The 24,484-nt window shown below is 36.2% G+C and overlaps 1 protein-coding gene across 2 annotated transcripts in view; it reads right to left on the bottom strand.

Moving 5' to 3' along the window:
* Window positions 1-5,310: 5,310 nt before the first annotated feature.
* LOC5567153 (protein NASP homolog) overlaps window positions 5,311-24,484 on the bottom strand; it is a 72,574-nt gene continuing 53,400 nt past the window's right edge. Inside the window, exons 2-4 of one of the 2 annotated variants that reach the window (XM_021855121.1) lie at window positions 9,740-10,470; window positions 9,396-9,670; window positions 5,311-5,769 (exon numbers count right to left, since the gene is read on the bottom strand). In XM_021855121.1, coding sequence (XP_021710813.1) covers window positions 5,530-5,769; window positions 9,396-9,670; window positions 9,740-10,448 — 1,224 coding nt within the window. In that variant the 5' untranslated portion in view covers window positions 10,449-10,470 and the 3' untranslated portion in view covers window positions 5,311-5,529. The remainder of the gene's footprint in view (window positions 5,770-9,395; window positions 9,671-9,739; window positions 10,471-24,484) is intronic. The other variant, XM_021855122.1, reaches the window with a different exon arrangement.

Raw genomic sequence — 24,484 nt, 5'->3', positions numbered from 1 at the left:
CATATATCGATGCGAAAAATTTATCATTATATTCTATATATGTAGTAAAATTTTCAGCTTCATCGGTTTGCTAAAACTCGAGATTTGCTTCTGCAAAGTTTTGATGATAATTGTTAGAGTAAGACAAGTGGTAGGGAAAACTACACGGTCTTCCGTGTCACCTTAAAGTGCTTTTCATGTGCTTTCAAGTTCCCGAGTAACTTGTAAACTCCTACGCAATTATGTTTTGTTGGCCTATACGTTACCTAACACACAATCTTTGTTTAGCAAACTACCGTAAGGACGCCATTCACCGCTCATGCTCCATTCACCGCCCATTAAATTATTTTGAAAAATCTGAACAAATTTTCGCAATAAAAGTCATCAACATGTATGAGTATACCAGAATGGATAGTATCAGAATGAAATTTATATGATTTAATTTTATATACTATTTATAAAACATAATTTTAGGCTGTTTAAGGCTGTAAACATGAGTTGAACAATTATTTTATTTTGGCAGATCGAAAAATGCTTCTTAGCTGCCACGCTTTAATATGTTGTTGTACTATAGCACAAAGATAACAACCAGCTAATGAAAGTAAATTAATTCCAACTAGTTGTGTATATAGAGCCTCATACTTAGGATGAGCGGTGAATGGCGCCCTACACATGTGTCATTGGCATACATGTTATTCGGTACCATTATACGTTGTTCAGATTTCAACTTCTATTCTACAAAAACAAATGTTTTATCTTGCGTCTAGCGCAAAAAGTTGTGAAAAATATCGAAAAACCGATTTTAATGTGTTGAAATGCTGTTAAATGAGCGGTGAATGGCGTCCTTACGGTATTTGGATTCGAGATTTTAAGTGCAAATTTAGCATGTTTAATAAAACAAGCATCCAGTTTTCAGTTGAAGAATGTTGAAGTAGTTGATGATACTGTTATTTATACCAGCTATATACAAGAATTCACTATCAATGTACTATACGGATATTGGAAGTTTTCAACGCGCGGTTATGATACTTCAGTATTTGTGCTGTTGTATCAGTGTATGTAGTGGGAAAACTAGCTTTTCGTACATAGTATGATACACATAAATATACTTGGTGTTAAATAAAAAGAGTAATGTTTGATCCTTTACTCGCGTCACTTGCTCCTGCTGGGCGGGTGATGTGAGCAGGATCAATCGTGTTGCGCGTCGCTCGCGAGGCACCGTGGAATAGTACCGCGGATCGCGTTAGTACACTCAAAATAATCAAAACGTCATTGCTACGTGAAAAATCACGTACCTAGAGTGAACTGTTCCATAATTCACACCAGACACAGGTAACGATCGATTTGATGATTGTTGTTCATAGACAACGAATGAGTATCAGATAATTTTTACACTGGTCATCATATCACACTTACGTGAAAATCCAGTACCTAGTTTTGTTCATTACACACACAGTATGTCAAGTGTTCATTCTGTGTTGTGCTCGAACGTGTCGATGATACTTAATGTTTTTGAAGCTCGTTGATTTCAAAAAAGCTTTCAAGTAAATTTTAAGAAACTAATATACTTTTTTGGAGGAAAATACGGCTGAATCTACTTCTAACAGTTATTAGTTCAACGAATAACGTGGGAATTGTTAGTGCGAATTCAGAAATTCATCAAATTGTACCAATTTCTTTTGGACGATTAATTCAGTATAATTTTCCAACGTATCAGGACAAAGGATCCCAGCCAGGCTTCCGCCGAACTGATGTGTAAAGTTTCCATCTTTGGTTGTATCTACAGAGATCATCAAAGCCGACGTTAATCAAAGGCATGCAACGAAGCAGCAAGTGATTCAAAATATATTAGAAGTGCACTATCGGATGTGTTTTGGTACATGACTGCCAATAATAACAAGTACAATCTCTCTTTATCGGGGTCTACCCCGTTTGGCATAATACCGTTTGGCATACAGTCGTTTTGCATGAAGTCGTTTGGCATATTAGTCGTTTGGTATAATAGTTGTTTGGCATAACAGTTGTTTGGCATAACAGTATTTGGCTAAGATAGATTTTGGATCAAAAATAAAACACCAAAAATTATATTTATGTATAAAACAGTTAAAACGGCCATTATTACTTTAAGGAAAATTGCTTTGAATCTAAATACCTAACATTATGGTGTTCTAGTACTATAAAATTCTTCACTCACTGGGAAATCTGCCCTGGATAATATCAATAGTGATAAAACATAAAATAATACCTAATACTACATTGGTAGCTTCACTGTAGTAATAAATGAAATAAAATCAATTTTCTATACTTGACAAGGATTTGAAGACAATCAATGAGTGAAAGAATTGCCTATTAGAAAAGCCACACCAGCTAAGTCTATACATATGCAAATGTTAGTAATAGGGTCATGGCGAGCATTTGATATGTATGTCTATGACTGATTCTTATCTAACAGGGGCACTGGAAGACCACGCGGACAATTTCGAAACAAATTATTTTTATGCATCGGTCTTACGATCCGAAAGGCTCAGCTATGCTGTAAAATCATTCTTTTGAAGCTACTCATTAGTACTGTTAAAATGTTTAATTCTTTAACATAATTATATAATCAACTCATTACTAATCACTGTCCCTATATTCTCTCTTTCTCACATTCTTATCTGTTGCATGATTATGATGATTACTAATATTATGCATGAGCATGCAAGAATTATTTCAGGATGGTAAGCAGTACATGGATAATTGGACAGAATAGCTTCGAAAAGGGTGCTTAAATATAGGATAATCCTGGTCAGGGAAGTATTATCATCAAGAGTAAGTTACAATTCTTCATTATTAACTGCTGAATCACACAAACAAATGAACTAATAATATCAAATATTTTTATATAAATCACTACTATCAATCAGTGCACTGAATTATAATTTTATTTCAGTACATGATAGAAACAGATAAAGTTTGTAAAGTCGTCACCATCGTATGAATTGCGTTCTTTATAGTAATGTTCAACCATTATCAAAAACTCCTAAAGAGCAGCCCTTAGCATCACTCTTATATTGTTATTATTTTGTTGTTTATAAAATTTATAAATTGCGATCAGCTCATTCTTCCTTACTTGTACAATTGCCAGTCTTTATCAAATTTTAATAAGCAAATCAAATTTCAAAACTGAAATTAAGTTGCTGTCAGCACATTTACATTTTGCAGCATTAATCGCATTATTGGGTCAAGTCTTATCCTATTCGGTTGTGCTACTTTTCCCCGAATGTCGGTTCCCCGAATCTTGTTTCCCCGAACGCCAGTTCCCCGAATATCCCGTATCCCCGAATAGCCCATTTCCCCGCAATGGATTTTGGCACTCATATTTGTCATATCTTCATACATTTCAGGGTGGTGAACGTACCGGTCATCTGATATGCACCCTTCTTCATTTGATTGACGGTTCTTACGAGTTTTACCTTCCTCAGCATTTTTGACAACATGTGTAAAGTCGAGAATGACCAAATACCTCCTTCTTTTGATTGCTTATCGTCCTTTCTAATTCACCATTCTACCACTGAAAACTATACTAGCACCTCTTTGCACTGCAGCCACTTTTCGGGGAAATGGGCCATTCGGGGAAATGGCGTTCGGGGAAACGACATTCGGGGAAAAGTAGCACAATCATCCTATTCCCTATACCCTACCCCAACCCTCCCTTTCCTTTCCGATAGTGTTCAAGCGGTCCGCATAGACTATTACGGCCATTACCTATCCCTGCCCCTGGTTTTGGACTGACTTGCGCTCTCATTGCCCCACCAAACGCTGCAAATGAAAATGAAATGAAAATCTATCGCTAAACTACCAATCGATCATGTTTTCAGCATGAATAACTGTCCGTTTTCCTAGATTTGTGCTCTAGAAGATTTGCGGTATGATTTCAATACGTCTTCATCCTAATAGAGGGAGAAAAAAATACTGGTGGCTTTTCAAAACCAACACACCATTTTTTTTTTTTTTTTGGCTGGAATCAGTAATATTTTGCTGAAATTTGCCAAGCTGATATTTTCTGCAAAGCAAATTGCTGAGTTTCGGTAGAAACTTGCTGATTCAGCGTCCTGTAATGAAGATCAGCAATTCGGTTTACTGAAAATGTCAGCTCAGCTAATTTCAGTAAAACTGCTGATTTTAACAGTTCAACAATTATTTGATTTGTAGAAAGATTAAAAAACGAGGACATAAAATACTTTAACAACATCTATGGCTTCACTCATGATCTATAAGTGCTTGAACAATGCTACTAAATACTTACCGCTAATACGCACCGACATGTAATGCGTTGCGGTGATCATCATTTGAGATGAAAGCGAAAGCATGGTGGCATGCCTGCTATAACAGCTGCTAGGTGAATGTGGTGTTCTTCATGCGTATTCCAACGCAACTCATCTTGACAAGAGCATGGCGTTTTACACGAACATCCGAAATGGCACTAACATGGGGCTTAATAAGATAATGGCACAAATTATCTTATACAAGCGACCATATATGACACACTTGAAAGACGATGAGTGAATGAGGTATGAGTCATTGGAAATTATACACTATGTGAAAACTTTGGCGAAAGCTCAGTGCACTGTATCGTGAAGAACAAGGTGAAGACATTCATATTTGAAGCATATTGCGTACTTATTCAATATGTTCTGGGGTGTTCACATTGCCATAAGAAACGAGGAATAATCAATTGCACTTTTCGATTACAAAGATTTTAAGAAATGTTACGCCGAAAAACATTTGCAAAATTCTACAAAGGAGACGTAGGTATTATATTTATGGCACTTTTGACTCACTTCTTTTTCTATGGTTTAAGACATTTCCCGACCAACCAGTCCTTCAATGGCTTTATAGATCTTTATCCAACGATGGGGATCACCAACGATTTAAAACGAATCGGTATCGATCGCTATCGAAAATCACTGACTAGTTGACCGGGCTATGGCCCAATAGTGCTTTTTTTTAATTTTATTTCAAATTTATGGAAGAACATATTAGGGCTATAAGCAAGTATGACAAATTCATTTACTTCGTTATCCAAATACGCAATGTTTGGTGCTCCGCAAAGTTAATTGTCTACATTGGGTGCGCTAAGTTCGGTGCGTGCAGTGTCAAAAGCTAAAACTAAAGAATGGTCACATTGCTGGGTGTGCGAAAACGCACTTTTTTATTGCAAGAACTTTCGATTTGTTCACCAAAGTTAGCCGTAGTAGCCGAAAATGGCTTATTGGCTTGGGTATTAGAGGAGTTACAGAAAAGGGCTCTTTTCTTTTTATGTTCACTAGCAGAAACAAAAATACGCTATTTGGACATTCACAGACATGGATCTAATTTCGATTTTTAAATGTATATCTCAATATGGATGTGCTTACTATTTGCTAATTGAACGAAGAACAGAAAAAAAATATTTAGAAAATAAATAAAAAATGTAGACATTTGTAACTTAACTGGGAGTGCTCTAGAGTTATCAAATGATAAGGAAACGGAAACTTTAAGTAAAAAAAGAGCTTAACCAGTACACACTTATTCGCTGGATTTGTCTGCTTCAACTGCCGTCTTTTTGGCGGGAGAACCTTCAACCTCGGTGGTGGCAGAGTCCGGTTTCTTTCGCTTGATAAGGTGAGTAATGTCGGTGGGTTTCGCACTGGAAGAGGTTCCGTTGGTGGCCGAGGAAGACGAGGAAGGACCAGCGCTGTCGAAGCCATTGGAGGTCTCTCCTTTGACGATAATTTTAGACAATTCTCGTTTGACGACCTCGATGGACTAGAAAGGAATTGAAAAAAAGGTGTTAGGGTGAGTGTTCCAATAGCGGAGCAATTGAAGATAATAGCCGAATTCAGTTGATAGTAATATGAAATACGTGATACAATCGAAAGATTTCAATTGTGTCAAAATGCCAAATATGCGAAGCTATTTAGATATTGTGTCAGATGTCATACTTTCACGCAGAATAATATTGTAGGGTTGAATCTAAGAACGCGACAATTAGAACTAACAATTCTTGTTTGAATTGAAACAATCCATCTGTTGGTTTGTTTCTCATTCGACATATTTTTGAAACAACAAAATTCTGTGTCGAATGAAATATTGATGCTCGATTTTCATTTCAACAAATGACAATTGTTGTTTCAACAATATCATTTTGTTGAATAAACCTTTTTTTGTCGCCATTTTGTATTTAAGACATAAGCAGAAAAGTTAGAAGCGAAAATTAAATTTTACCTAAAGTTGAAAAATAAGTTTCCATGGGATATTCGGTAGCTGTCAATTGTAATATCTTTGGTGAGTATACATTTTCCGTCGTAGTTTAATTTTAATACTATAATATTTTAGTAATCATATGGAGTGAAAAAGTGGCGTGATCGGTGAGTTCGGTTGAAGAAAATGAAAAAGTGCCGCGATCGGTTAGTTCTGTTTGATCTTTCGACCTTGACACTTGCTTTTGCCGGGGCGAGCGACGAGGGCAGGATCAAACATGTCGCGCGTCGGTCTCGTAAGTGAAAAAGTGGCGTGATCGGGAGTTCGGTTGAAGAAAGTGAAAAAGTGCTGCGATCGGTTAGTTCTGTTTGATCTTTCGACCTTGACACTTGCTTTTGCCGGGGCGAGCGACGAGGGCAGGATCAAACATGTCGCGCGTCGGTCTCGTAAGTGAAAAAGTGGCGTGATCGGTGAGTTCGGTTGAAGAAAGTGAAAAAGTGCCGCGATCGGTTAGTTCTGTTTGATCTTTCGACCTTGACACTTGCTTTTGCCGGGGCGAGCGACGAGGGCAGGATCAAACATGTCGCGCGTCGGTCTCGTAAGTGAAAAAGTGCCGCGATCGGTTAGTTCTGTTTGATCTTTCGACCTTGACACTTGCTTTTCCCGGGGCAAGCGACGAGGGCAGGATCAAACATGTCGCGCGTCGGTCTCGTAAGTGAAAAAGTGGCGTGATCGGTGAGTTCGGTTGGAGTAACTGAAAAAGTGCCGCGATCGGTTAGTTCTGTTTGATCCTTCGACCTTGACGCTTGCTCCTGGGCAGTGCGTCAAGAAAGCCCGAACAGTTTTTTTTTTTTTTTTATTCTTTTTGGGTCGCGCGCTTATTTTTTTTCCTGAGTGCTTTTTTATAGCCGAGCAAACGAGTGAAGCCGAAAGTGGATTGTGGCTGCTCAGTCAAGGATAACGGATCAATTGGTGAGCTCGTTTCATGCTACTATTTCTAATCTATAAAATATATGATTTATCAACAAACTATGGATGGTTCGTCACTGTGAGTGTCGACACAAACTCTGATTCATGATTTATTTATGTTTAACATTTTTTTTTTCAGAACACCTTTTATATACCTTTATTTTTGTAATTAAAAAAAACTTTGAATGGTTCGACACTACAAGTGTAGACTTGCGAAAGGTTCACTTTATTCAACAAACTTTGGATGGTTCGCCACTGTAAGTGTCGGCATAATAATAAGAGTGTTCTATGATGTCCCAACCAATCGAGTTTTTTGTTTCTTTTCAAATGAGTAAAATATAATAACACATGCTTTCGTCCTGACAGCTGTAGGAATGTTACATTTAGGTATTTGTTCAACAAACTTTGAATGGTTCGTCACCTCAAGTGTCGGCATTATTTTCCTCTACATAGAAATTGTTCATATCAAATGAAAATATTATATTTACGTATAAGTATGTATATATCTCACAAATCATTGTTTATCATGGTCTAATCGCTTATCAAAGTGAATCCTATGACCCAACGATCCTCCCCATTAACAAACATCCCTCCCAGTAGCCTTTGTGGAGATGCAGAGGCAAACACGGTCTCCAAAAAGCAAAGGTTACACACTAACATTCCTTCCCCCAATCCCACCTGACTGCAAGGACGTGGCCGGCGCCGTTATTGACCCTGTATAAATAGAGGCACTGAATTATGCACACTGAAGAAGATTATGGCCAATCCCAGCCGAACTTCTAGTTGATTCTTTGTGCATTTTCACTGACTTCGGTCAATCACGGAATAGCAACCATTGATATGTGTAGTCAGTCTAAGCTAAGCTAAGCTAAGCTAAGCTATAATATTTTAGTAATCATATGACAAAAAGCTGACATAGATGATTTTACTATTCATGAGGGTTATGGCGGTGTGAATGCAAAAAGAAGGAAAGCTGTAGGTAATTAAAAACATACGATTACATTGCAAGACAAGTTGATTATTTAAAATTTATTTATTTCAGAATTTTCTAAATTTGTCGGACGGTTTAGCAGTGGCGATGATACCGGACTATATCATGTTACACCCATTAATTCGAAACACTAATTCAATAATGAAATATAATCTGTGAAGCTACTTGCGCACTGAATTAGTAGGAATTTTAATAAAAAATGATATTTAAATCAATGATATGCTTTGTTAATATCAATTAACAGAATTGTAGAAACAACAATAATTGTTTTTTTGTTTCAACACACTTCTTTGTTACTTTAAAAAGGTGTGTTTTTAGAATCAACAAATTATATTTTTGTGTCAATTGCATTTGTTTTTGTTTTTGACAGCTGGCTATTTTGAGACATTCTTAGAAACAACAATTTATTTTGTAGGAATAAATGAAAGTTATCATTGAGTCAACAAAAATTGCCGATAAGCCGTGAGTCAACAATAAAATTTGTTGAATCTATACCGATTTCGTTTGAATTTACAATATATTTCTCTGCGTGTTCAATATAGGCGTGAAATGGAATGTCATGTATGCTGTTACCTAAAGAAAATTGAGCGAATTTACTTTTTTAAATGGGTCAAGGAAATTTCTACGAGGATCTAGCTGCTCTTGATGTAACTTTTTTTCAATTACGATCTACGTAATGTTCAAAAGAAAGTTAATTTCTTGACCTTAAGGTGGAGTTACATTGAAACCAAACCTCATTTTTTTTTCTATCTCTATTAACGAGATTTTAGCCCTTGGCTAGTTCATCTCGGGACCAACGGCTTTACTTCCCTTCCGAAGGAAATCGTCACTGAAATTTTTAGTGACTATGTCGGGGATGGGATTCGATCCCAGGTCCTCGGCGTGAGAGGCGAGTGTTCTAACCACTACACCAGGTCCGTCCCCAACCTCAAATTTTCAAGAGCACAAATCTAAAGAACCAGACAACCGATCAAGCTGAAAATTTAATGGATTGGTCATCACCAGCGAGTGATCAAACGATAAAATCTCTAGTGTCAGGTTCTCTAGGTTTGTGCTCTTGAAAATTCAAAGTTCGGTTTCGATGCATCTTCACCTTAAACAAAATAAGCTATTTCCCGCGTATCTTCTACTTTCTTTATCTTTGAGGTACTTTTTACAGGTGAATAATAACCATGAGTCAATGAATAGATATCTGATAATAATAAAAGACCTTTCTCATCAGTTTACTTACCGTTTTCTTGGTATCTTCGACTTCGGCAATCTTCTCCATAATTTCCTGCTTGGTTTCCTCGATTTCCTTAATAGCAGCTTTGGTTTCATCGGTCTGCTCCTTGCTCTGTTCCTGTTGAATAACCTTATCCATTTCGCTACAAGCTTCTCGGAAAGCGGTGATGGAATCTTCATATTCGTTCTGCATCAAATGACACAGACCGAGTTTGTAGTAAATCTCAGCAATGATCCGCCGGTCAGCTTTACCGGTTTTGTCGTACACTGCCAAAGCTTTCTCTGAAAAGTAAAATAGATAGGTATGATGAGATTAAATGAATTGTTTGCAAGAAATCTTCATCAACTCACTGTAATCGCTGATGGCAATTGCGAAATTACTGTTTTCCAAAGAAATGCTAGCCAGCTCTGAGTAGCACTCTGACAAGTTATCCAACGATTTTTCCCCTTGTCCCTCAAAGATTTTCACGGCTAGCTCCAAAATTTCCCAAGCAATCTCCAGGTTGCCTTCGCATTTCTCTTCCTCATCTTCTTCAGTGTCATCTTTTTCGTGTTCCACGCCGTTTGATGTCGAAGGACCAGGTTGTGGATCTTCTTCAGTTTTTGATGATGATCCTCCAGCTACAGCTTCGTCCTGTTTAGACTCTCCGTTTTCAGCTTTATCTGATTTTGCTGTTTCATTGGTGGCACTTTCTGACTTGTCTTCCTTTTCGCCATCTTCTGTATTCTCCTTATCAGCTTCAGCTTCGCCTTCTTCACCACCCTCTTCGTCGTCTTCATCGTCATCATCTTCGCCTTCCTCACCTTCACCCGGAACGATCAAATTGTTCTCGTCCTTACCGAGCGCAATCAAAGATTTAGCATACAGCAGATAACCTACACCGCACTCGTCCGCAGTGGGACCGTAAAGCTCCGAGTAGATGTTGCAGCAAGCGCTCAGATCATCAGCAGCATCCGAATACTGTTTCATGCAGTAGTTTCGACTACCGCGGCCAAACAGTTCCTTTGCCTCAGCGACCTTCTCCTCTTTTGTCACGAGAGATTCCGATTTCTCAGCCATTGTACGTTGTGGGGAGATTATTCTAAAAATGGGAAGAACAGAATAAATCAATGTCCGCTGCACACATTGATTGTGGCTTGATATTGCCACGCAAAATTTAACTAGAAACTAATAAACGTCATTTATTATATAACTCTATTTGTTTTTATGTTGTAGTTTAAACAAATCAGATTTAAATTTCCGTATATTATACATGACTTTGTAGGGTAGGTGTACCAGTTATGGACATAGTGGTTCCCTATTTCGCTATACGTGAATACTTTAATGTATTCTAATTTTGAATTGTTTTGTGTGTTGTAGTAGTTAAATTTAAGATATACCTTGATGTTAAAACATTAAAAAAGATTTAAAATGTGAAAGTTATCAAAATTTCACATATGTCTAAATTGGGAACTACTATGACTATAACTGGTACACTTTCCCTAAATAAACTTATCTGCATTTCTTTTTATCAAATGTACCATTACCAAGGTACTTTTATGGCTAATAGACAAAAAAAAACTATTTCTCGATACCACAATAATATATGGGCTGCTGCTGATGCTGGTTGAAATTTGCCTTCCGCCTTGGATATTTGCCAGAGATAACTGTTGCACGATGCATCTCGAATAGGAATATAAGCACATTACACTGCAGTGGCATTTTTCGCCAAATCGCAGTTCATCCTGCAGTGCTACTACATATGTAAATTCTTGTTGTGAAGCATAAAGTAGGTCGAAAGCAATTCACATGTAAGCTGGAGTTATTGCTTCCTCTTTATGCTACCTGAATTGCTTCAGATCCACATTGAATAGTGAACAGTGCAAATAATTTGCCTTAACCGTTTAAAGCAGTGTCAATTCATTACATAACGCTGGAATTGGCAACTGTCAATACCCCCTCCCTGGCTTCTATAATGCTAGTATAAAGCAATATTTTTTGTAGGTCGTAACACTTGAGCACCCCCCCCCCCCTTTTTTCCCCTCACATGAATTATGAGTTCCACCAATTATGAAGAGAAAACTTATAAAACGCTACAGGCTGCACTGGGCTGGTCACGTTGCACGAAGGCCGGAATAGCAACAAGCAAAGATAAGGAGGATTTATAAGTGTTCATTCATTCATTGAGGGCAAGGGCATAACCAAAAGTTTATTCGAACGTAAAACAGACCTTTTATGACATTTTTTGCACCATTTTTGTAGGATCAGTATTTTTAGGGCAATTCACCTCACTTTTTTCACAGGGGGCAAATTAGAGTTCAACATGCGACTTAGTTCAATTTTTGGGCCGATTAACTGGTACAGTTCACGGTTTTAATTATTCTTAAATGAATCATTTTCTAAACAAACCTCTAAAAAACTATTTCACCGTTTCTTCTACAAATATTTCCAGAAAATTTTAAAGCATCTTTTAAAGAGCTTTCGAAGAATGATTTCAAGGAATTACCCAAAACTTGTGCCTGTGTTGCGATAGGAAAACTGTAACATAAATTAGTTTAGTTAAGCGTTCTATTAAGTTTATGAGTTAGCTTACTTTACAGTGGCCAAACTATAATTTTCCTTAACCTTCCGGTCGTTGCGCTGTTGACTACCGCCAGAAGCACCACGCTGATGCTGTGTACGAAAAGCGAGGTTTTTTCACCTGTGTTGTACGAAATACAACAGCGCGACTACCAAAGTGTTAAATTTCACTGTCCAACTGACTTCCTTTTAGGATAACTTTAGCTCCTAAATAGAGCTGTGCGTCGCCGCGCTACGCTGCCACCGCCGATCCATTTTACGTCACGCTGACGCTGATTTCTCCAAAAAGTTGTCCCGGAAATCATCCAGTGGATCCTCCTCTTCTACGGAACCCACGGAGAAACTTTTCAGAGATTCTTTTAAAGATAGTGAATTCATTGAGTAATAATTCTTGGAATTGCTCCTGGATTTTATTTTCAAAGATTTAGTCCTTCTGGCATTCCTCGTGGAATTTCATATAAGATATTTTAAAGATTCTACCAAGATTCCCTTTGGCGTTTCTTTCAAAAAAAAATGTTTCTCAAAGAATTCCTCAGATTTCATATTTAGGATTTTTCAAAAAACATTTTCAAGGATTTCCCCGATATATAATTTTGTAGAATCCCCCAGTGATGCCTTATGAATTTCTTCAAAATTATTTTCAATAATTCCTTAGAGCGTTTTCTCAAGAATTCAAGAAATTTCTTCATGATTTTGGAAGATTCCACAATGAAATCTTTGAGGTAGTCGTGTGATTGCTCTTCCGGGCTTCATGCATTTTTTCAATATGCCTCCATAAATTATTCTTTACTTCATGAATTCCTTGAGTCCTTGAACATAGTTCAATAATTATTACTAAAATTTATCTGTGCATTTTTAAATGCATTTTTTTTTTCAGAAATTCTCTTAAAACGTAAGAGAAAATCGCTCTATGATTTTTTGTATGCAATTATCCTAGAACTTCTACAGCAATTACTCCATAAAGATTACTCAATATATTTCTTTATTGACCCTGAAGCTTCTTCAGGAATTTCTCCGATGATTTCATCAGAAGTTCTTACATTATAATTCTTGGTTATTTTCTTCATATGTTTCCTGCTACAATTTTTCAAGATTTTTCTTGAATTTCTTCAGCGATTCAATCAGGTTTTTTTTAATATACCTACACCACTCACACTATTATGGATCACCTAGTCACGGGGCCCAAATAGCCGTAGCGGTAAACGCACAACTATTCAGCAAGACCAAGCTGAGGGTCGTGGGTTCGAATCCCACCGGTCGAGGATCTTTTCGGGTTGGAAATTTTCTCGACTTCCCAGGGCATAGAGTATCTTCGTACCTGCCACACGATATACGCATGCAAAAATGGTCATTGGCACAGTAAGCTCTCAGTTAATAACTGCGGAAGTGCTCATAAGAACACTAAGCTAAGAAGCAGGCTCTGTCCCAATGTTTTTAGCTTTCGAATGACCTTATTCTCATCGCGGACATTCGCGGGCTACTAATGTCTTAGGGTACTTTTATAAAAAATAATATGTTTTTTGATTAATTTTAACTTTAATTCACTTTGTATGAATATAATGAAATTTTTTTATTCAACTCAGGTGTGCTTTATGTACAAACAACTTCTCTGAAGATACCATTGCGGCTTGAGATCGTTTTAAATTTATAAATAGCTTGTGAAAAATGGATCGCAAATATCAATTTTCTTGAAAAATCATGTCCACGGTCCTCTCAAGGAGCTGCATAAAATTCAAATTCCAATGAATCTGCTTCAAACTTTGGATTTGAACAACGAAAGTGTTGAGGAAGTCGAGAAAAATATTACTGTTCGTATAGGAGAATTTTGATTTTTGAGGTTTTGGCCGCCCTCGGACCATTGTGCAGTATGTCTTTTTCATTTTTTCATAATCAAGTTGATTTTATGTGAGGTAATATTTCATAAATAATCAAATACGTAAACTGATAAAGATCAACAAAGTACTGATATTGATGAAATTAATTTATATATATATATATATATATATATATATATATATATATATATATATATATATATATATATATATATATATATATATATATATATATATATATATATATATATATATATATATATATATATATATATATATATATATATATATATATATATATATATATATATATATATATATATATATATATATATATATATATATATATATATATATATATACAGGGTGTTTGGTTCCATGTTTTTAATAATTGGAGGGTAGATAGGTCTCCATGAGATATGAAAAAGTGCCCATGGAACATAGGGTCGCAAATCACTGCTAAGTGAGTTATTCACGATTTTAAGATTTTCAACTTGTTCATCTTTGGAACCACATATCTAATTAACTATGCGTCATATATTTAATCTCAGCGCATGAATCGAAAGCTTATGATCTAATCTATCTTAGTTTCTTGGACGTAATTTTTGTAGAAAATGATTCAAAGGCTCAAATTACGAAAAGTTTGCAAAAAGTGACGGAAAAATCAGCATTTTTCGACGTATTTTTATGAATTTTATTAAAATTATCGTAATTAATGTTAAAAAAATTCTTCTACAAAATATGCATTAACTTGTTAGCTACCAAAGTGTCTTTGAGAGCAAAAGTGTATCTCTTGTAGATTCGTCACAATATCATGTTGAAAGTTGTGCTTCAAAGAGCAAAAAAATCAAAATAAATATCGGCTGATAACTCTATTCGTTCGTCCGTTCGTGTGTTGATGCCTCCGCGTGTGGATGAAGTGCTCGGAAACGACAGATGTCGGTCGTGCCGAAGCGAAGGGGAAATGAGATCGCTTCGCAACATGCGCCATTTATTTTCTTCTCTTCGCGGCGTTTGGTTTGCAAACAGACGCATAAATAGATTTAGTGCGGTCGCCGCACGACCACCGCAGTAGCGAAAGTGTGTTCATAAAGACTGATCCCTTTAAATTCCTCGCACTAGTAGCTGAGCTACGGTGCAGAGCAGATGGGGGGTGCGCTTGCGCGTGTAGCGAGGACTCAATTTATGCATTTCTCGCCTATGACGTGGAACTTTTGATGCATTTTGAAGGGTTTTAGGTCGTCTATTAATTACATAGAGGTGGACAAGTGAGAGTAGAATTTATGACGTGCCATTCACGCCGTTGTAAAAGTACAACACTACCAAGTAAACCTCGCCCGTGATACACAGCACGAGCGAGGTGAATTCTTAGGTTCAATAAAGTAATTTAGGTATCGCACTAATGCTCAGCGTGAACTGTTGGAGCAGCAGGATGAAATATCTTACAAAATTAGTGACCGTCTATCCTACTACAGCTTGGTTTTCTGTATAAGGTTGCTTACAAATTATGTTCAATAGATCAATAATCTCTCAGTTAACTATTTTTATAAAATCGAATAATAGACCTACATGTAATATTTCATATAATTTTCAGTGTCGTATCCAGAAAATTGCTCAGGGGAGACGAACGACGCAAAAAATTGGATATTTTTACAAAAATTGGGATGGCTTAAGACGGTTCAACCACATCATTTTGTTTTTCTTTTATCCAGCAAAATAATAGAATAACTGCATAAAATTAAGAATTTCTTTTGAAATTGAGACTTTGGCAGTTTAATAGGTTCTATGTGCAGTCACAACAATTCAAAGTCACAATTTGTAGATCAGTATTTTTCTTAAAAAAAAAAAAGCCTGAAGCCTTGCAATGTTTGTAATATAAAATCAAATATTTTGAAAAAAAATCAAATAATTCATCAAATTCCAACATTTTTACTTCATTATTGAAACAATTTATGATAGATTGAACGAAAACGACACAATTTTATCAAGCAGGGGTGTAGTGGTTAGAACACTCGCCTCTCACGCCGAGGACCTGGGATCGAATCCCATCCCCGACATAGTCACTTATGACGTAAAAAGTTATAGTGACGACTTCCTTCGGAAGGGAAGTAAAGCCGTTGGTCCCGAGATGAACTAGCCCAGGGCTAAAAATCTCGTTAATAAAGTCAAACCAACCAACCAAGCAGGTTGATGAGGTTCTTGTACAAGAATAATAAAAAATAAATAAACCTTTTCATTTCATTTTTTTCTCTCTCTCTCTCTCTCTCTGTTGACTTACTGAGTCTTATTTTCTAAAATTTGAATCAAAAACCAAGAGAAGTGTTAATTTTGAACGAAACATTTGAAATATTTGCAGTTTGCTCTAATAGATGGAAAATTAGAAATCAAATTGAATATAATTTAACAATTAAATGTATTAAAATGAACTTAAAACAGTCACAGTCACAATTAGAAATTTAGCTCTTTCCAAACTTTAGTCAAGTTTTAATCATCAAGTTAACTGTAACTCTAGCGATGGCAAAATCATTTGAAATTTGACTCATGGAACATATTCAAGGCATAAATGTGTATGATTTTACACGAATTAAATTAAAAAAAAAATACCTGCTGGAAACCCACCAAAACCCGGAAATATGAGAATATGTCATTTTTCAAACAAAACTAGTTTCATGTTATTTAAAGCTTCCACAGCAATTTACGGATGCTAATGGTTGTCACTATGGCAAGCCTGTAAAATTTCGTGAAGGGAAATATCCTTCATCATTTTAGTAACAGAACCTCCGAAATGTCAAGAAGACGAAAGTGTAAACACGACACGTAGCAAAACATTTTTTGGGATGAACAATATTTCATTAATAGTATCAAGAACTTTGGTGATCACTAAAGCCTCTCACTAATTTGAATTTCAAATCCAAATGTTTAATTTTAAAAATAAAATTCAATTCACATTTTCAAAACTGAATAAGCCAAACATGCTTTTAAGAGCGTTTTTCGTATTTCAAGTGGTTTCACACCAAAAACTTACTCCAAAATCCACTAAGGTGGAGAGGGAGGGAGGGTTGACCCTCAAACACACCCCCTCCCACTGATCACTTGTTTCTGTTTTGTAGACAATATGATCTTAATTTTCTTTCTGGCGTTATGTCCCAACTGAGACAGAGCCCTGCTCCTCAGCTTAGTGTACTTATGAGCACTTACATAGTTGTTAACTGAAAGGTTTTCTCAGCCAAAGTTGCTGTTTTGTATGTGTATATGGGCAGAGGCATATACGTTTTAAATATTTTATATGGGACAAAGTCCACTCTGAAATTCTTTGGAAATGAGCATGTAGCTTAAGGACAGCCAAAAAGCACTGCAATATTAAATAAATGAAAAAAAAAACTCTAGTAGAATTAAATGGTATAGTACTAGATTCGGGTTTTCTTTTATTTATAGGTATTCCACTAAACAGCTCGAAGATTTAATACACAATATTCTTAATTTTTCTCATGATCTCAATTAAATGCTTTTCACACAAAACAAAAGCATGATTACTGCATTCACATGAAAATATTAATTTAGAAAATATTCAAGATCTATCCTGCAATTTCCAAGTTGTTCCAATAATTTCTCCACAAATTCCTTCAGGAATTCTTTCAGTTAATGTTCTCAGGAGTTTCCCAGGGATACCTTCAGACTGAGACCACTTGAGGAATCCTTTGTCGGCCAATACCAGGCTGGTTTTTGGGAGGGCCGATCCGACAACGAATCAGATATTACCAGATACATCTTGCAAATGAACTTAGATAAATTCTTGGAGTATAACTAGCAGACTCACCATCTGTTTGGATTGGAGACGAGGTGTCAATGTCGTGTGTGAATTTAGATGGAAGTAAGGAGACGCACTTTGGAATTCATTGTTCAACATTGCACTCCAGGGTGATATTAGGAGATCAGGCGAGCAAAGAAATGACACGATCACATCTTCTTTTTCTTCTTGACATTACATCCTCACTAGGACAGAGCCTGATTCTCAGCTTAGTGTTCTTATGAGCACTACCACAGTAGTTAACTGAGAGCTTTCTTTGCCAAAGTTATCATTTTCGCATTCGTATATCGGGTAGCAGGTACGATGATACTTTATGCGCAGAGAAGTCAAGGAAATTTCCATTACGAAAAGATGCTGGACCAACCGGGAATCGAACCGAGACACCTTCAGCATGGCTTTACTTTGTAGTCGCGGACTCTAACCACTCGGCTAAGGAAGGCCTACGGTCACATATGGTCCTTGGTCTTGAGGACGATATCGGCTTTATTTAATTCGATCGCAGGTCAGTGGAGGAGGTTTTCGAGGCTCTGAAGAATCTGAATATCTCCAAGAATTCGTTGAGGAATATCTGCAAAACATCTTTCAGCAATATTTTTAGGGATCACCCCTGATACTCCTTCAAGAATTATTTTATGAATTTCTCCAGGATTTTCTTCAGAAATTGTTTGGTAAATTCTGGCAAATTTTTTTCTCAGGGATTTCCTATGAGATACATCAAAGGATTCCTTTAGGAACTCTAAAATTTCTTCGGGGATTTCGCGGATTTCACCTAGCACTCCTTCTCTTAGGAATTCTACTAGGGATTTGTTCAGAATTTCCTCCAAAGATTTTAACAGGAATTCTTCCAAAGATTCTATCAGGAATACCTCTTTGAATGCCTCCAGAAATATTTACATATTTTTTTTTATTATTAATGTGAATTTTAACACATATGGCTAGTTCTTCACTCATACAGAAAAATATTTAAAAGGATTTCTCGTAAAATACATCCAGAGCTCCCTCCAGGAATTCCTCAAATTACATTCCTTCAGCATTTTCTCCAGAAATACCACCAAGAATACCTCCAAGAGTTTCTCTAAGGATTCCTCTAAAAATACGTCCAAGGTTTCCTCCACGAACTACACAAGAAATAACTTTAAAATTCTACTAAGAATAGCTCCAGGGATTCTTTAGGATTAACTTCATGGTTTCTTTCAGGAATACCTTCAGGTAGAGGAATATCTTTCAGGATTCGTCCATAAATTACTGCTTAGATTCCGCTAGCAATAGCTTCTAAGATTCCTCCTGAAATTTGACCATGGGTTCCTCCTGATAAACTTCAGGATATTTTTATCAATTTCTCCGTCATTTGTATAGGAGCTGTCAAGTAACATCCTGTAACTCCTCCAGAGATTCCTGCAGAAATTCCTCCAGAAATACTTTCATTTTTTCCTCCAGGAATATCTCCAATGATTTGTTAGGAAAACCGTCAGGATTTTCTCTAGCAATCAATAACATATCCATTGATTTGTTTCAAGAGTACCACTAGGGGTTTCTCTAGGAATATCTCCAAGGATTCCGTCAGTTATAAACCCATGAATCCCTACTGGAAAACGTTCAAAGAGTTCTTCAGAAATATCCTACCTCCATAAATATCTCAAAAGATTGCTCCAAGTAAACTATGAATATTTCCTTCAGGGAGTCTTTCTGGAATTCTGTTTAAACTTTTCTTCGGTGACTCCTGTAGGCATTCCTCTAAAGAGTTCCTCCAAGAATTCCTTTAGGGTTTCATCCAACGATTTCCTTAGGAATCTCTCCAAGGATTCCATCCGGAGCTTCTCCATTGGTTTCTTCAGGAATTCTTCCAGAGTTTCTCCCTGTTTTTAAGAATAACGATTTGGATTTTCTCTTGGAACTTCAAAGAATCCTTCTTAGAATAATTTCAGGATATTTTTCATGATCTTTTCAAGAATTCTTATGCAGATTTCTACAGTGACCCCTTCAGGAATTAATCCATTCTTAAAAACAAAGAAACTCTGGAAGAATTCCTGGAGAAACCAATGAAGAATCATCGGAGAGATTCCTATGGAAATTGTTGGATGAAATCCTAAAGGAATTCTTGGAGGAACTTCTTAGAGCAGTGTTTCCCAAACTTTATTAACTTTCGCCCCCTTTAGGCTAATATTTTTTGGAATCGCCACTTTAATTTATGAAACACATATGTATGCCAAAAAATGTCTTCGATTTGCATATCCCTTAATATTGTCGGTTATCGGACAATGATTAAAAACGATTAACTGAACAGTATTTTATGCAGTCGACTGTCCACATCTCGATATCTCACCCTATGTCGATGAATTCTTCGGTCCTTTTATTCTGCATATAATTATCATCTCCATGTGTCGATATCTTCGTCGATCGATGTACTGCTCATAACTGCATATTTGTCAAAATCGACATTTTTGAAAATTTCGAGTTTGTACCGGGGAGAGTTATCAAATGACAAATACTTTCGATCAACTTACCGAAATCTATGAGATTGTTCTAGAAAAAAAATGCATAGTTGTTTTGTCACATTGGCAATTGTAACCGCATAACAGTCACATTGAGATTATACATGAGCCTCATAATGTAGTAGCAACAAAATTTCTATCAGAATTATTTTTTGACTACTCTTCCTATATGCAACATAAGTTGTACAAAATTTCAGCCTCAAATAAGCAATTATGGATTCATAGTGATTTTTTTGAAATTTTAGTTTCCTTCAATACTGCCATGAAATGCAAACTAGGTATATCATTTACTAAATGCCTACTTTTGTCGAATGTTACAAATATGCAGATATGGATAGTTTAGTATTGTAGTTTTTTCATTCCTGATTTTCTTTCCGTACGTCGCTATGCCCATTATCAAAGGATACTAGTTCAAATTTTCGTGATTCAAAATAATATAGGTGCATAAGATGACGTCTGCTTGTTTATTATTTTGCTTATTTTCCTTCGTATTTCCACGCAATCAACGCATGCTCCGTAAACTGTTTAAGGTTAACGTCAACGAATTAACGAAACGACGTTAATCGTTGATTAACGTTAACAACTCTGTTATGTACGCATATTTATCGATCTACAGCAAATTGTTAACGATTTTCTTCGAATATTTCGATAGGTAATCTCATAATAACATATTATGAAAACCATATGTGAAAAATAGAATCCATTTCATTACAGCAGTGTTGCCAATTTTGATGATTGTCAATGTACTTTAAATGGTCTTCTAAGAATGAAGCAATTGTGTTTCTATTGTGCTTTAAATGTGACATTGGGACTTAATAAGTAACTCTGTGAAGGCGTAAGTTATTTTTCATATTAATACTATATTAGCACTTCCGTCAGGGCGTACTTTTATCCAAAAAAATCTAATCATATCAGTTCCTTTCAAATTTAAAATATTTTTCTCTAAAAAATATAGGGGAAAAATGATTTTATGATATCTGTTAAATTGTTGCTCCAAAAATAATTCGATTTTCACCATAGGGGCTTCTGATTGATGATGTTTTCTAAGAACAAGCCTTTTATGAAAATAAAAAATATAAATTGTCGAATTTTTCAGCCAATTTGAGCAATCATTGGTTTTGATAACCTCCAAAAATCGACCGTTCTAATCGTTGTTCTATATTCGTGTGAAATTTAATTATTTTGGAGATTTTTTATTATCACAACATTGTAAAATACTAGTCGAACGATGTACAGAAACCCGATTGAAATTTCATTAATAAAGTTAATAAGTTACAGCATGCACAAAGTGTCCATTTTATAAAATGAACAGTCCTTAATTTCAAAGTTCCATACAAAAAAATTCCTGGTATTCAATATTGAACATTGGGATAATTACTTAAAATTCTCAGATAAATGTTTTGAACTTTCAAAACATGTTATCTGTGTTCTCAATGATATCAGTGATTTATCTTTTCGATTCAGAGAAAATCTCAAATACCGATCATTCACATGATATGGAAAAAATGAATGCATATTACAAACATTTTGTTTTTGACAATCATTCAGTGTTTTCTATCATAATTTTAAACGGAACATGCTTAGAGTTTTAAGCAGTCTAAGATAAAGGAAATCATGAAAATGGTTTAGTTTAGAAATGATTCTCCTTCAGATGCATTAGTAATAGTTTCTTGTTGTATAGTTGTACTTGAGTGTGTTCTTCAAAGGTTATAAGTAACAATTTTCAACTGCTCCCATGTCAGCTTTTTCTAGATTTTCGCTCCCCAATTTCTGTTTTACAAATTTTCGTCCCCTTAGACCTGAAAATCGCCCCTAGGGGGGCGAATTCGCCCACTTTAGGAATCACTGCTTTAGAGGATTCATCGGGTTATAACTGACGGAATCCTAGAGAAAACCCTAGTGGTACTCTTGAAAAAAATTAATGGATATGTAATCAATAACAAGAGAAAACCCTGACGGTATTCCTAACAATTCGTCAGAGATATTCCAGTTAGCAGTAATTTATGGACGAATCCTGAAAGATATTCCTCTACCTGAAGGTATTCCTGGAAGAAACCATGAAGTTAATCCTAAAGAATCCCTGGAGCTATTCTTAGTAGAATTTTAAAGTTATTTCTTGTGTAGATCGTGGAGGAAACCTTGGACGTATTTTTAGAGGAATCCTCAGAGAAACTCTTGGAGGTATTCTTGGTGGTATTTCTGGAGAAAATGCTGAAGGAATGTAATTTAAGGAATTCCTGAAGGGAGCTCTGGGAGTATTTTACGAGAAATCCTTGTAAATATTTCTGGAGGCATTCAAAGAGGTATTCCTGATAGAATCTTTGGAAGAATTCCTGTTAAAATCTTTGGAAGAAATTCTGAACAAATCCCTAGTGGAATTCCTAAGAGAAGGAGTGCTAGGTGATATCCGCGAAATCCCCGAAGAAATTTTAGAGTTCCTAGAGGAATCCTTTGATGTTTCTCATAGGAAATCCCTGAAAAAAAATTTGCCGGAATTTACCAAACAATTTCTGGAGAAAACCCTGGAGAAATTCATAAAATAATTCTTGAAGGAGTATCAGGGGTAATCCCTAAAAATACAGTTTCTTCAGAGCCTCGAAAACCTCCTCCACTGACCTGCGATCGAATTAAATAAGGCCGATATCGTCCACAAGACCAAGGACCATATGTGACCGTAGGCCTTCCTTAGCCGAGTGGTTAGAGTCCGCGGCTACAAAGTAAAGCCATGCTGAAGGTGTCTCGGTTCGATTCCCGGTTGGTCCAGCATCTTTTCGTAATGGAAATTTCCTTGACTTCTCTGCGCATAAAGTATCATCGTACCTGCTACCCGATATACGAATGCGAAAATGATAACTTTGGCAAAGAAAGCTCTCAGTTAACTACTGTGGTAGTGCTCATAAGAACACTAAGCTGAGAATCAGGCTCTGTCCTAGTGAGGATGTAATGTCAAGAAGAAAAAGAAGATGTGATCGTGTCATTTCTTTGCTCGCCTGATCTCCTAATATCACCCTGGAGTGCAATGTTGAACAATGAATTCCAAAGTGCGTCTCCTTACTTCCATCTAAATTCACACACGACATTGACACCTCGTCTCCAATCCAAACAGATGGTGAGTCTGCTAGTTATACTCCAAGAATTTATCTAAGTTCATTTGCAAGATGTATCTGGTAATATCTGATTCGTTGTCGGATCGGCCCTCCCAAAAACCAGCCTGGTATTGGCCGACAAAGGATTCCTCAAGTGGTCTCAGTCTGAAGGTATCCCTGGGAAACTCCTGAGAACATTAACTGAAAGAATTCCTGAAGGAATTTGTGGAGAAATTATTGGAACAACTTGGAAATTGCAGGATAGATCTTGAATATTTTCTAAATTAATATTTTCATGTGAATGCAGTAATCATGCTTTTGTTTTGTGTGAAAAGCATTTAATTGAGATCATGAGAAAAATTAAGAATATTGTGTATTAAATCTTCGAGCTGTTTAGTGGAATACCTATAAATAAAAGAAAACCCGAATCTAGTACTATACCATTTAATTCTACTAGAGTTTTTTTTTTCATTTATTTAATATTGCAGTGCTTTTTTGGCTGTCCTTAAGGTGAAGATGAATCGAAGCCAAATCTCAAATTTTCAAGAGCACAAATCTGGAGAACCAAACACCAGTTTGAGCTGAAAACTTAATCGATTGGTCACCACCAGCGAGTGACCAATCGATTAAGTTTTCAGCTAAAACGGATGTTTGGTTCTCCAGATCCGTGCTCTTGAAAATTTGAGGTTTGGCTTCGATTTATCTTCACCTTAAGCTACATGCTCATTTCCAAAGAATTTCAGAGTGGACTTTGTCCCATATAAAATATTTAAAACATATATGCCTCTGCCCATATACACATACAAAACAGCAACTTTGGCTGAGAAAACCTTTCAGTTAACAACTATGTAAGTGCTCATAAGTACACTAAGCTGAGGAGCAGGGCTCTGTCTCAGTTGGGACATAACGCCAGAAAGAAAATTAAGATCATATTGTCTACAAAACAGAAACAAGTGATCAGTGGGAGGGGGTGTGTTTGAGGGTCAACCCTCCCTCCCTCTCCACCTTAGTGGATTTTGGAGTAAGTTTTTGGTGTGAAACCACTTGAAATACGAAAAACGCTCTTAAAAGCATGTTTGGCTTATTCAGTTTTGAAAATGTGAATTGAATTTTATTTTTAAAATTAAACATTTGGATTTGAAATTCAAATTAGTGAGAGGCTTTAGTGATCACCAAAGTTCTTGATACTATTAATGAAATATTGTTCATCCCAAAAAATGTTTTGCTACGTGTCGTGTTTACACTTTCGCCTTCTTGACATTTCGGAGGTTCTGTTACTAAAATGATGAAGGATATTTCCCTTCACGAAATTTTA

Source organism: Aedes aegypti, chromosome 3 (assembly GCF_002204515.2).
Source record: "Aedes aegypti strain LVP_AGWG chromosome 3, AaegL5.0 Primary Assembly, whole genome shotgun sequence".
Taxonomy (NCBI): domain Eukaryota; kingdom Metazoa; phylum Arthropoda; class Insecta; order Diptera; family Culicidae; genus Aedes; species Aedes aegypti.
Note: the sequence above shows the minus strand (reverse complement) of the source record. Positions and strands in the feature narration are given on the sequence as shown.